General features: G+C 35.8%; 1 protein-coding gene across 1 annotated transcript in view; it reads right to left on the bottom strand.

Annotated features, from left to right (window-relative positions):
• Positions 1-14,279, bottom strand: part of LOC129240627 (homeobox protein araucan) — a 67,598-nt gene extending 53,319 nt beyond the window's left edge. The window contains exon 1 of the mRNA XM_054876546.1: positions 13,385-14,279. Coding sequence (XP_054732521.1) covers positions 13,385-13,426 — 42 coding nt within the window. The 5' untranslated portion in view covers positions 13,427-14,279. The remainder of the gene's footprint in view (positions 1-13,384) is intronic.
• Positions 14,280-15,047: the final 768 nt, after the last annotated feature.

Raw genomic sequence — 15,047 nt, 5'->3', positions numbered from 1 at the left:
CGACAAGAAAGATTTAAGGGATGTCCCATTACAGGTAATATTACTCAAATCCAGACATCCACATAAACTGAAAATTTCCTGCAATTTCTAGGCGAAATGATTACTGAGAAGGCAAAATATTTTCATGGTAAATTAAACATAAATTCCGAGTGTAAGTATTCATCTGGTTGGCTGGAAAAATTCAAAAATCGGCATGGAATTCGTAGGCTGAAATCCACAGGAGAAAAGGAGTGTGCTGATTATGTGTCTGCAACGATGTTTGTGGAAGACTTAAACGAATACATTAAAAATGAACAACTTACAACTGAACAAATTTATAATGCAGACGAAACCGGTCTATTTTGGAACTGTTTGCCCCAAAATTCGTTGGCGAGTGGTGATGAATATTCTATTGAGGGGTACAAAGAGTCCAAGGAAAGAATCACAGCTTTACTTTGTGCAAATGCAGCTGGGACTCACAAGTGTAAATTGATGATAATAGGAAAAAGTGCTAATCCAAGATGTTTAAAAAATGTTAAATACATTCCTGTAGTTTATAAGTCTAATAAGAGAGCTTGGGTAACACAAGAGCTATTTCTGGAGTGGTTTAACAACAATTTTGTACCAGAGGTAAAAGAACATTTACAACGCATTGGTCTCGAAAAGAATTGCAAAGTTCTTTTGCTATTAGACAACTGTCCAGCACACCCGGATGTAAATGCAATGATATCTGATAATGTTACAGTAAAATATCTACCACCGAATTGTACATCTTTGATTCAGCCTATGGATCAAGGAGCCATTCGGAGTTTCAAATGCCAGTACCGTAAATTTATCGTGCAAAAACTTGTGGATTCTAATAATCGACACGAATTTGTTAAATCTTTGAACATTAAGTCAGCTTTATGGACAGCAGCGACTTCGTGGGATTCTGTAACCCCACGTGTTTTAAATAAAGTTTGGAATAACTTACTATCTCAAGATGATGAAAATGATTCGACTTTTAGTATTGAGATACAATCAGATGTATTAATACCACCTGGTTTTACAGCTGATGCTATCTCAAAGTGGATGGAGTGCGATATTGATGTCGCACCGTTTGCTATTGTATCTGATGATGAAATCGTTAACATGGTCAATCAAACAGAAGAATATGAGCTTGAGTCAAATTCAGAGGAATCAGATGGAGGTAATACGGTAGAAACCCCCACATTAGCTCAAGCAATAGAGGCTAGTAGTGTTTTGTTAAAGTTCTTAGAAAACTATACTGGTACAGGTATTTCAGAACCAGACAAAATACAAGTGTATCGCATACAAAGTCATTTACTTAAGGAACAAATGAATTCTAAAAGACAAACTACTTTAAACGAATATTTTAAATTAATATAAATATGCATTTATGTACCTATATGTATGTATATGAAAGTATATTATAAAAACAGTAATAAGATATGTATCTGTATTCATAAGTATGTTAATAGATGCAAATTTACATGTTCTTTTTAAAAATAAATAAAAATAATAAAATTTTTGAATATTTCAAAAAACCTCTTTCAACCGTGTTTTCGATTATCCGTGCTGAGCCCGGTCCCGAGCAACCCGGTTAATCGAGGTACAACTGTATGTTTTTAACTTTCCTGATAAAAACCGAAAAAAAAAAAACAAATGCATTTTATGACAGTCACTAATCGCCATATTTCATACACTGCATATATGCAATACAATTTTTTGTGCTAATTTATGAAAAAAAAGATTAAAGCAGAAAACAGAAGATTTTTTTACCGATCATTCCAAGAGAGATTAGCGAATGTGGCAGAAACAAATGTTTCGTAACTTTTCATTTTATCGAACGTTAAAAAAAAAAACAATTATATTTTTAAATACCAATTCCAATACAACCAACATTTGCCACATTAATGTGCCACAACATCAAAGTTTCAATTTAAGCAAGTCACCGAAGAAATTCAGTCGAAACAGCGGCGACGAAAAACCAAAGGCCATTCATAGAGCAAGGAAAAGCAATTTACAACAAACATACATACATGCACACATACATATGTACTGGGTTGGCATAGAATGCCTTTACATGTGACTACATAACATATGTAGCAACGTTGCCACTACGTTTAAGTAAACATACATTAAACATCTTTAAAAAATGCAACAAATTTTAATCAACTCAACGTTGGCAGTAACATCAATTGAACAGAAATAAAGAATAGACACGGCTACGGCGGCAGACTGATAAGCGATACATGCGCGCTGGCACGGTAGCGCGAGCCAGTGGGTGGAGCGCGCCAGTGCCGGCGGACGGGCGACGCTCGGCATCAAATCATGTCAGGCAGCCAACACTTGTACTTGAACGCCTGAACGCTGTTTTCGCCACTGATACCGCCACATACAAAAACACATACATATGCACGTGTACATATGTATATGTATATAAATACATATATACGTACCTCCGTACATACCTACACATCAAGATAGCAAGCGAGATATCGCTGCACAAGCTGACAAAACAGTAGCGCATGTTTTTCACCATGTCAATGGCGGATATGTTGTTGCACACAGATTGTGGCAACAATGCCAGCAGCTGTTGTACTACATGAAAGTTGTAATTAAAAATCAATTCGAATTGCTGTGCCAAAAGGCAAAAAAAAAAACAAACAAAAAAAGAACAGAAAAAACCCCATAAAAACAAAAAAAAAAACACAAACGAGAAAAAAAACAATCAAAGTGAAGAAGAGCTAAAAAAGAAAATCAAAATTAAAATTGCGCAACTGTAAGCTTACTTGAAAACATACGCAAAAAAAACGAGAGGAATTTTCTTTATAATTTCGCACATTTGAGTTAAATGCAATCGGTTTGGCCATCAAAGTTGGCTCGTATTTAATTGAAAATGTGGCATTGCCGTGGATGTGTGCATATGTAATGTATGTATGTATGTATGCATGCAGGTAAATATGTATTTTGTTGAAGTGCAACAGACACAAGACGACACATAAGCATTTACGCGACATTGCTACATTTTGCTCCACTGTGTCAGCCGTGATTTATTGCTGCTCGATTATTTAAATGACACTGTCCGTGTATGTGTATGCATACATTAAGCTGTGTGTGTGTGTGAGTGCTTAAAATAAATATTGTAATTGACAATATTCAGCACAGCTTTAATGCAAGTTAAGTTAAAATTACGCCCGGTTCTGATGAACACACGCATGTGTATATGTATGCTTATGTATGTTTATGTATCTATGTGTGAATGCATGTATGTATGCTTATGTATGTATGCATGCAAATTATCATCACACACAGTTCAGTCTTTGTATCGTAAGCTAATCTTCACTGCCGTTTTTTATAGTTTGCTCATATTCTTGTTTAAAGTTTATTAAAATACTCATTTAGCGTTTAAGGCCGGCTTCAATTTTAATGCCCATTGAAGCACTTTGCTATCAAATCCATTTGCTTTGTGTTAAATTCAAACTTTTTTATGCGCGAAATCGACAGTTTTTCTGCAAAAATAACTCTTTTATTTGAGTCTGCAACCAGAGAAGTGGCATAAGGTCTCTCTGCAAGGCGGCTGAATCGGGGCGATCCTACAAACCCGAAGTAAATCATCACCAAGAGGCGATAAAGTTATATCAGTTAGTATCGTTTTTAATAATTTTTAACTTAGCTTTTGGGGAAGACTATTACTAATGACAATTTGTTTTTTGTTTGGCTTAATTAATGAACGTTGGTGGAGCTTAAACGGATGGTCACTTAATTTGTCAGAAAAACCTGAAAGGCGTTAATTGCCACTTCGCTTGAAGAGGTAAAATAGCTCAACTTTCGCCAATGCGCCCTAAAGCCGAAAGAAAATTTACACAAACATCTTTGTACCCTGGATCACTGCAGTTCTGTGAATTCGACATATATAGGGTTGCCCATATTCGACGGACCCATCGGGCAACCCTGTATCTTTTGACAGAGACGTCAGATCGCTTAATGACATACCGCATTGGAAGCGTTAGTCCAAGCAGATTTTTACCATGGAACAGTGCACGCCACGCGAGCGCTCCCAAATTGTTGAAATTTACATTCAACAAAAGAAGTCAATTGTGAAAAGAAGAAGAAGAAGAAAAGAAGAAAATTGTGATGCCAATTATTCGTCAAAAGCGTATGAGGCAGTTCTGGTTTCAACAAGACGGCGCTCCACCCCACACAGCTCGCACCACAATCGGTTTTTTGAAGAAATTGTTTCCTCGTCGTTTGATGGGGAAAAATGGCGATTTTGACTGGGGATCTGACTACTTGAACCAAATAAAATTATTATTATCCTCAACATCAACAAAATTGTGTTTTTCTTTGATTAAAAAAAAACATATGGGTCCGTCGAATATGGGCAACCCGGTAACCGTCACACCACCTCACTAACAAACCTTTCATAAATAATTAAATAGAAATAATATAAGACTTAGTTTAATTTTCACTGAAATTTACAATTTGAAATAAAAAAGGAAATATAAAAATATACTTTTTTTCACTTTGCAATCTGTGAGACATGAATCGTTTAACACCAGTACAACGTTTCTAAAAAAACGCTTTGAAAAAAAAAAAAACAACAAATCTGTGCGGAAAGTTCATAGAAAACAGTTCATTTAAAAACAAAAAACAAACCTTAAAGAAGACGCCGAAATGTCGCTTCGTCATCGTTCTCAACTTGTTGGCCTCTACCCTTCAACTGCGTGTAAAACTCACGAAAATTTTACGTAAAGATCTTGGCTTACGTGCCTTTAAAATACAGCTCATGTAAGAGTTGACGTTTGCGACGCATTTTTGCTTATTGGGCTAATTTACATTTATTATTCAAATTTATTAGGAAAAATAGTCAAAAATTTGACTGACTGAAGGGGTTATATACAGTTAGAATTTCCAAAAAGTCGAGTTTGCTTTTATTTTATTTTCTTAATGTACATATATTTAAGAATGCACACAGAAAATTTAATATCGTTCCGGTGAATATTTTCGAAGTTGCACGCAAATTTCAAAAAGCGTTTCAGTGAATTTTTACACTATGTAAAGTGATTTTCAAACATTAAACGCGTTTTTCTCGAAACCGTGTTTTCGAAGTCGGTAGATACGATTTCTCAAAAACGGCTGAACCGATCGTCGAAGGAATAAGAATTCTTATGTTTTTTTTTATTTTTTGGTGGCAATTTTTCGCAAATTTTTGTAGAAAATTCGTTTCCTTCGATCAATATCTAGCTTTATCTATAGACAAAAAGAATCTAATTGGTTTTTCGATTTCAAATAATCGAAACCGGAGATATTTTGTCCACCGCCGCACGCTTTTTTTTGGAGAATGCTTGGGAGATCATCAGCAGGAGCCCTGCACTTCAATATTTTCACTAACTTTACGTGCTACAATTAACCTTAAAGTGAACATTATTTGAATAATTAAAAATTGTATTTGTTTAATAAAATCGTTCTTTGTAAAAAATTCTCAAAAAAACGTGATTTTCCAGTCTTATAAGTGTATATAACCCCTGAATGGACTGAATATAACTCATAAACGTTACGAACATATGCCGAATATCAATCCAAGAAATAAATGCTTTGCAATTCTCTACCAGATTATATAAAAAAAAATTAATTTCAAGAAAATTTCTGTTTTAAATAGTTTTTAATAGTTCTCAAGCTCTTAAAAAACATTGGATAGATAAAGATTTCCGTGAAGTGTCGAATAAGTCGAAGTCCAACGGAGAATCTGTCTTGCCAAAAAGTGCTAGTTTAAGAGGCAATTAACTATTGAACTCCTCCCTCGACGAGCAGAGCTAACGCTTGATAAGACTCCCATCATGCCAGTCCTAACGTATGGCACAGAAACTAGGACGATAACAACATCCGATGAGGCGTTACTTGGAGTGTTTGAGATAAAGATTGTGCGGAAGATTTTTGGAAGTTGGCGACGGCGAATATCGCACGAAAGCGATGGAATGATGAGCTGTATGAGCTTTACGATGGCATAGACATAGCACAGCGAATAAAGATCCAGCGCCTACAGGTCATGGGTCATATCGTCCGAATAGATACAAACGCTCCAGCCATGAAAGTATGCGATACGGTACCAGCTGGTGGCCATCAGAGGAAGAGGAAGGCCTCCTCTGCGTTGGAAAGTTCAGGTGAAGAAGGACTTGGCTGCACTTGGTGTGTCCAACTGGCGCCGGTTAGCACGAGAAGGAAATGATTGGTGCGGTTTGTTAAGCTCGGCCAAAAATCGCGTAAGTGATTATCTGGCCGAGAAGAAGAGAAGTGTCGAAGTTGACTTCAAATGGTGACTTCAATGATTGCTGTCTTAGGTCTTGCTTAATTTAAGTAAAGGTCTCGGTTATGCTGACTTTGAGGAGAAAGATTAATTGCGGCTATTTGCCCTAATCATCAGGCATAAAAAAACTTCACAATGACCAAATAAATGATGACAAAGGCGAAAAAGTGTATTGGGATCAAATCACACGAGCTTGGTAGCCATTTTATGTCACCAACGCCAGAGATAACCATACACTCAATAAATAATAATAAGGCTTTATCATTTGCATGTACTGCTCAGTCGTACAACTTGTCAGCTTGGTTTGGCATTAATATATTTGAGAGACGTCTGAGCAACAATATGGCCGCCACAAACTATCAACCAGGGTTGGGTATAGCGCACTCAATAATTAATGCAATAAGCGGAATGTTAAAACACTAAAAAATAGTGATAATAAACTTCTTATTTTAACTATCACTAAAAATTTAGTGATAGTGCAATTAGTGGTAGTGCTGAATGCCCAACCCTGCTTTCCACCCAACGCTCCAACCCACGACGTACATAAATCGAAGGTGGCGCCCATCTCATACCACTATTTCTCCCTCAATGAATTTGAAAGAAATTATCACACAACTGCACTTCTGAGACGTTACGCTTCTCAGATGCGAGGCTTCCTGTATGCTTTCATTCTTGTGTTCGACCCTATACGAGTACGTGTAAGGAAAGCGCGTTGAAAAGATTTTTCAAACCAGGTCGCATATTTAAAGAGTTTTTTGTTTTTTTTAAGAAGGTAGACAAAGAATTTTATTCACTAAAGAATTTGTCACTACGCTGCATTTGTGAATACCTGCTATGCTTTTATATTGAACAAAATTTAATTTTCTGCTCTCAACGAGTAATCCAGCGCAATTATTTAAATATGCAGTTACACAACTTTTTTATAAATATTGATTTGTGCTCAGCAGCTCAAAGTATTCATGCCTATAGGAGTTCACTGTGTTTTATAATTCATTCGTGTGCCAAAATGGTAATTTGAAATTGCAAGAAATCGAAAACCAATTTATAAATAACGATGAACGTGAACTTCTCGTTGTGCTAAATTAAGTAATCGCACTCACTGAAATTGCTTAATCACAAATCAATCAACAAATTTGTATATAATTTAGCCAAACATTGGCGATTACCAATGACGACACAACGTTTGAATAACCCAGAGATAAGAAATCCTACTCACTGGCTCATTCTTAAAATTTGAGTTCATTCATTTGTTTGACGTTCAAACTGAAATTTAAGTATTATAAATAAAACATTTGGTGATATAATAGCATAACGCATGTACTTTAGACTGTCTTGAGTGGTAATTTCCTTAGCAATTATACAACCAGATAATTGAAAATGAAGAATTATGTAGCCTTGCAAACTGCGTTGACTACTATTTTGAGTACTACGGCTAAATCACCCAACTATTATTCGTACAATAGGATTAGCGCGTGCAACTTTCTATACACGAATATACATAAAAATACGCACTAAATTTGGTGGCGCGCCCCTTTGCAATTTGTGGTGGTGTCATGCAAATGCAAATAGCGGAAAGTACGGTTTTGAAAGTTCCAAATGAATGCTAATCTACCAAACTCGACAGTTACACTTTTGAGCGGGTGACATCTTTCAAATACATACATATCTTGGATCTTTCGTTCTCTACGGACGCAATAGTCCAACAAGACGTGAGTACGCGACTAAAGGCGGGAAACGTGGTCTTCTTTTCGCTATACTAGGCTCTGCGTTCTTCCTTTTTTTCTAAGCGAACGAAGCTGAAACTCTATAAAACAATAATTTGGTCCTGCGTTACACATTCTTTTGAAGCCTGGAAGATGCGTAAGGCGCATGAAGGAAAGCTTAACATTTGAACGAAAAATTCTACGCCGCATTCTTAGATTGCCTTAACTGTCGCCTATTCTACAAAAATTAACGCTTAGCTGAGCTAAACGACTTCTAAATCGCCGACTAGAGCAAGCCTCAGCGTCTTAAGTGGACTGGACATGTGCTGAGGATAGACCCAAATGGGATTGCAAAGAAAAATCTACTATACAATATTAAGCTGTATATGCCTTATAAAATGGGTCACCCAAAGAAAACCTGGATTGATGCAGTTAATGACGACAACAGGATCTTTCGACCGAAAAACTGTAGAATGTCTGCAAAGATCGAGATTCTTGATCAAAGTTATTGAGGGAGACCAAGGTTCAAACCCGGATGTCACCTCCGAAGAGTAGATTATTCATGAAAAGCTTTTTTATTTCAGAAAAGCTTTTTTATTTCAAACGCCATTAACTGCTTTTTGCATAATTTTGTATTTGATGCCTACACTGAGACGCAAATCCCGGCCAATAAACTCACCCGGCCGCAAATTTAAAAATAAGTTGCTAATTAGAATGCCCACATTTTACGAATAGCAAAGGAAGAAGAAGAAGTGCTTTGAGTAGAGGAGAGAATTTTGTTCTTCTGTAGGCGGTGGCTCCCCTTTCAAATCTACAAAAACAGCTCTCTCTGAGAAAAAAACAGCAACAGCTACATATAACTTCTAACACTTTGAGCTTTTGTTGCTGATCCATTTTTCGGTTTCATATTAGTTGGTTTAAAATGAGAATTGGAAAAAGTAACAACAGTTTATGTGGCGTAAAGCTCCACTTCACTCAAAACCATGCATTATTGCATTCACCGCACCAGGCGCGCAGCCATGACTTCTTTCCAGAGGGAATGGGTTTTGAATAACACAAAAAAATTTGAAGAAAAAAATTAGTTTAAATGAAACAAAAAAATCCACGAAATATTCGGAATAAATAAAAACAATAAATAAAAAAAATTTTTTTTTTAATTCTTTCCACCGTGGGAGTTTAAGTTTCTAAGGTGGCTCAAAATCAATCATCCAATTTTATTTTTAATTAACATTTTCACTAAATAAAAAAATTTTTAATTTAAATGCCAAAAAAATCCACAAAATATTCGAAAAAAATAAGAACAAAAATTTATACATATATAAAAGGTGGGTAAGTTGAATAAAATACTATATATTTTTTTAAAAAATTATTGTAATTTCTCTTTATTATGATAATATTGGTGTAGCTCAATTACGTATGGAACAAAATATCGGCCAAATAGCCAGCGCGGCCTCGACGGCGCACCTCCATCCGATGGTCCAAATTTTCGATGACGCTGAGGCATAATTGAGGATCTATGCCATTAATGTGCCGAATTATCTCATCCTTTAGCTCTTGAATTGTTGTTGGCTTATCGTGGTACACCTTTTCTTTCAAATAATCCCAAAGAAAGAAGTCCAAAGGTGTCGCTGACGTGTAGCTGTGGTTCACATTCAACATCGGCCCTGGAAGTTTAACCACCCTTTATATTTATAAGCATATTTAAATGAAAACAAATTTAATAAATCAAAATCACAGTTGGAAAAAAGTGGAAAAAACAAGACATTTGAAATAACAAAAAAAATTATACCTATAATTTGATTCCAATCGCCACTTGCTTTCAGCAAATATTTTTTAAATTTTTTCCACTGTGCGAGTACAAGTTTCTAAGGGGGCGAAAAATCAATCAACTAATTTCAAATAATTTATTTTTGAAATAATTTTTTTACTGAATAAAAAAATATTTTGAGTATTCGAAATTTTCTGTGCCCCATTGCTTGTCTCTTTGTATACGTCAGCTGTCTAGTCCACAAGTGTCAAATTTAATTGACGAATGATGCCTTTTGCAAAAATTTGCGCCACCTTGTATAAAGAGGCGCGGCGCCATTCAACCGCTCTTGCAACATTGTACTTCATATCTCTCACTGGATTAAAGCCAAATATTTTGCGTTTGCTTTTGTATCAAAAAAATTCTTTTAGAGTTGTCAAAAAAAAGAAGCGAAAAAAGCGTCTGAGAAGCTAAATCATTACAACGTGGTTACACATCATTAAAGTTGGTGTAAAAACTCGGCGGTAAGCTGCACAATCTGGCCGACACTATTTTATATATTTTGAAGTATAATTTTTGACCAATGAATGTGTATTTAAATTGTATTTGTCACGCTAATTATAGGGAAAAGTGACATCCTTTATTGGTATAGATATTTGGAAGGGGAGTCGTAGCAATACAAGGGTGGTGCACTAAGTTTTTCGTTTTACAATCCATTCTTAATTACAAATATTTTATCCAAATTTTTCTTCCATTCATAAAACCTTGCAATCTTTTCTCTGATTAAGAAATTTGACAGCCGCCGCATTGAATGGATTTGTGTGTGACTACGTTATGGCACGGGTTTGAAATTCACTGTGGGCATGAAACATGAAATAATGGATGTTTATTCTAATTGCGATCACCCGTCGGCAGGCAATGTACAAAACCGTATGAGTGCATTTCTGCCATAAAAAAAGCTTCTATTAAAAGCCAACTTATTCTTATTTGGAGGTAGCGTAAAATTGTAAGTCGCTCCATTTACAAAATAACATCAAGATTCATACCACAAATATGAGAAGAAGCTTAATACGCAAAAACGCGTGTCAATTTGTGTTTCGATATCGTTCCTAGGATTTTTCGTTCATAGGAAAAAAAGTTACCTTGGTTGCGTGTACGAGTATACCTACACCACACATTAAAAAGAGAGGCTTTCATCTCCTATCAAAAGTGACTTAAAGATTTAATACTTAGATCTGTTTATAGCAACCGTGGGTAGAAGTGGCACTGAAGTTTGGAGGTAATATCTCCGAAATAGCAGCCATAATCTCTACCACTCCTAACTATTCCATTTCATTTTGCTTCAAAAACTATTTTTACTTAGAATTAAAATAATTTAGATTATTTAAATTGGCGATTTTCTTGGCTTGGTAATCATTTAGAAGCTCCAAGTGTTCCACATTTTTCAATGAGCTGAAGACCAAATGGTTCAATGTCTATGTAGCTCCAGAAACACTACTTTCAAAGTCCAAACATACATACTTCATTGCATACCAACAACATATGAACTTGCAATAATCAATTATCAGAAATAAATTTATGAGGAATTTTTAGAAAATGAATATCGCAGCGTATTCAGCCGATACTGGTTTATATACCGACCTAAGCGCCACAATTTTTAGCAAACATTTTTCCTTTTTTCCTTACAAATGACGGCGATTTACTAAAGAGAATCGAAAACAACAATTTTTCACAACAAAATTTCACTTCTATGCAGTTACAAGCTTTTAGGAGCGTAAGCGCACTAATAAAAATTGAATGCAATTGCAATCAGATGTTTGATAAATTTGACAAATAAGATGTAGGCACTCGCAACTGCGTTTTATAGAGCATAAAATGCTATGAATGCCAATGCAAATTTCGTAAATAAACATTCAAAAATCTACAAATCACAGTTAAATTTTATTAAAAACCTTAATAACAAGTCACTTAGACCGCATAAATATGGACTAGCTTGCACAACTTTCATCTCAATAATATACAATGAAGCCTGCCGGAGGCGGTTGGGCACTCATAGTTCCTGTGCTCCTTTTGCTCTGCTATGACAGTAGTTCGCCAATTTGTGCCAAAATTGTAACAAATGCAAATTATTTATACATGTATGAAAGATTGCAGATTATTTAACGCAAAAAGAACTTTAACTGTGTGTTAGAAAATTAATCATCCACAATTTTTTTTTGTTTTTTTTTTCATTATGAAGTATTATATATTACAAAAAATGCTTTTAAGCCATGGAAATCTTCGTTTTGACATTTACGCGCTCCATTGCTTGTCTGTTTATTAATATACGGCAGCTGTTTAGTTCACAAGTGTCAAATTTGATTGATGCACGACGCCTTTTGCAAAAAATATAAATCTTCCGTTAGGGTAATTAATTTTGCCCCACCTCGTTTATACTAAAATTTTACAAATAAATCAAATTTTCCAGTTAAAATTGAATATTTTTTCAGCACTAATCTAAGTAGCTCAGGTGACAGATGCATGGTTTATAGTCAATAAATTTCCCTTGAACTTTAGGTACTGTGATGAAAAGTCATCATCGTATAGACACTCCCTCTTTTTAGAGGAAGGATTGCAAATAATTTTTACTGTTAATGTATACCATTCACAAACGAATCAACGGGCGCTAAGAACTACATAAATAGTAGGAAAAGTTCTTTCTAATAGCGTTTGCTCCTCGGCAGGCAGTGGCGAAACCTCCGAGTGTACATATTTCTGTCATGGAAAAGCTCCTTATAAAAGCCTTATGGAAACCATCTGCCGTTCGAAGTTGGCATAAAACTGTAGGTCCCTCTGTTTGTGAAAGAGCACCAAGTCATACTCCACAAAGAGATCTGTGAACAAATAGGACGAGGCGCTCGGCTGCATATCCAATAAAAGGAGTAAGCGCCAATTATGCATCATATATAATTAAAATGCAATCAACAGGCGATTATGGGTTTTTTTTCTGTCAAAGGAGAAAACCATTTTATAGAAATTATGTTGCCGCATTGTTTTGCGAGTCGAGTTTCGCTAAATCTTTAAAAATTCTCAGCATATGAAAAATTATTTATGGCACACCTTTTTTAGTTATGGAAGCATACATATGTAGGTAGACTTTATCCTGGCAAGGCGCAAAGCCGTTCAATGTAAACTTTTTGGGGCTTTATTGAAATCAATAAATAAAAAGTTCAGTTGGCTGTGGCTCGAAAAAATCAAAGTCACGGCGCTAATTTTATAGTTTTAAAAGCGTTTCGGAGTGTTAAATTCGAAAATAACAAATAATAAACTCGAAAAAAAAAACCAAATAATAGTAATAATGTAAAAAAAATATTTAGCGGAAGAAACACGCAGGCATAAGAACGCGTTAGCATTGCATACCAATGCAGTTGTAAAATAAGTACATTTCAGCTTTTGAACTTTTCGTCCTCTTTTCCTATGCTTTTGCCATTTAAGCACGCAAAGTTACTGCACACTTGACAAAAAAAAATCAATTGCGCTTTTTTATACTGCCATTGATTTAAATACAAAAAATTTTAAATAATTTAAGTTTCTAGCACACTTCTAATATTTTATTATGCGCTACGATTTAATGCGGAAAATTAATTAAATTAAAAGTATACGCACCATTACTAAACACACACCACTGTCATTACTGTGCACTGTCATTTAATGTTATGATTTGACGAAATTAAAAAAAAATTAAAGCTATTTCGATTTTCTATGCAAGCATCGGCACAAGACCGCAAACAATTATTCAATTCGATTTTTTGCTTGCATTCGCTTTGGTTAACATGCACGCTTTCGGCTGATTGTTATAGAAAACTGCATTTTTATCACACAATTAACTATCGGCGTGGCATAAGTGGGAAATCACCGATCACTTTTTTGCACTTATTGTGTAAGAGTGTGTATTTTTTGTTTTATTGCTGGATTTATTCTATTTTAATTAATGCAAATCACTGCACTTTCCAATTAGTTAATCCCATTTAAAGCCGATAGTTTTGCGGTCAAATGGTGAGTTTTTAAAGCTGTTGGTGCTTTGCACCTTTCCAATTTTTCTTTCATACACTTGCCGACGCAAATTCAAAATTATGTTGCTCTCGCGCGATTTTTCTGTTTATTTTTTTGTACACAGACGCGTTTTTTTTTTTTGGTTTTGTGTCTCAAGAATTTCGTTGTCCCCACTAAAAAGTCGCGTTTAGTTAGTAAATATGAAGTTTTATAAATTTATTAAATCTATCACTTTTTTGTTTTCAGCTCAAATTAATTGAACACTTCGAATCGTTCCGTGCGTACGCGAATTGATAAACTAAACCAGTGAGTGGTGAAACTTGCTGACAACACTGATTGACGACGGCGGGCCGGTGGGTGAGTGTACTACGAGTAACTCAACAGCAGCAAGCGGCTACTAGCTAACATACTAAAACAACTGGCATTTCGATCGAACGTACGGCGGAGCAAGCGAGCGTGCGAACGTACGAGCGACACAGTAAGACGATGCAAACAATCGGCGTAACAGTCAAAAGTAGACTAACATGAATTTCCAACATGAGCAACTACAAAGTTGTACAACAAATGGGAATTACAACACGACGACACGACGATGATGACGACGACAACAACTCCAACAGCAAAGCCATGCCATGCCATGCAATGTACAACGCCGCCAACGACAACGAACTACGACATCAACATCAACAACGACACGATGTACAGCCACAATAACAATAACAACACCAACAACAACATTACGCAGAACAAGTAAAGCAACGATAATGGTGATGGCAAGGCTGTATGGCTGGCTGCCTGCAGCGCAGTAGCTCTGATGGCCGCAGTGGTGGTAGTGGTGCCGCTGGTTGTGGTGGTGGTGGGTTCAGTGCTACTATGGCAATGCTCGTAGCAATGAGTGTTAAACAACAACAGCAACCACCACTACATGAGAGTACATCAAGAAAACATCAGGCAATCCCAGCAATGAGATATACAAATATGTACATGACTGCACACTCATACTTATACATTTATTGTACTGAATGCCCGCTGCAAGGGATAAACGTTAGAGGAAGGAAGCAAGCAAGTTCACATACATACACAGTTAAACAAACACTTGCAAAGAAATATTCATTTGAGCTCGTGCTATAGGAACTGGGAGAGCACACACACGGAGCGAATTGAGAGCGAATGAAAATCCAATATGAATTGCATGAAAACTGTGTGTAAAAGCGTAGAGCGCTAAAATGCAGTTGAGCGGTAAGTAATATTGTTGGAGAACTGTTGTATCGTTAAA

This window comes from Anastrepha obliqua, chromosome 3 (genome assembly GCF_027943255.1).
Source record: "Anastrepha obliqua isolate idAnaObli1 chromosome 3, idAnaObli1_1.0, whole genome shotgun sequence".
NCBI lineage: Eukaryota > Metazoa > Arthropoda > Insecta > Diptera > Tephritidae > Anastrepha > Anastrepha obliqua.
This window is presented reverse-complemented; position numbering and strand designations above follow the sequence as displayed.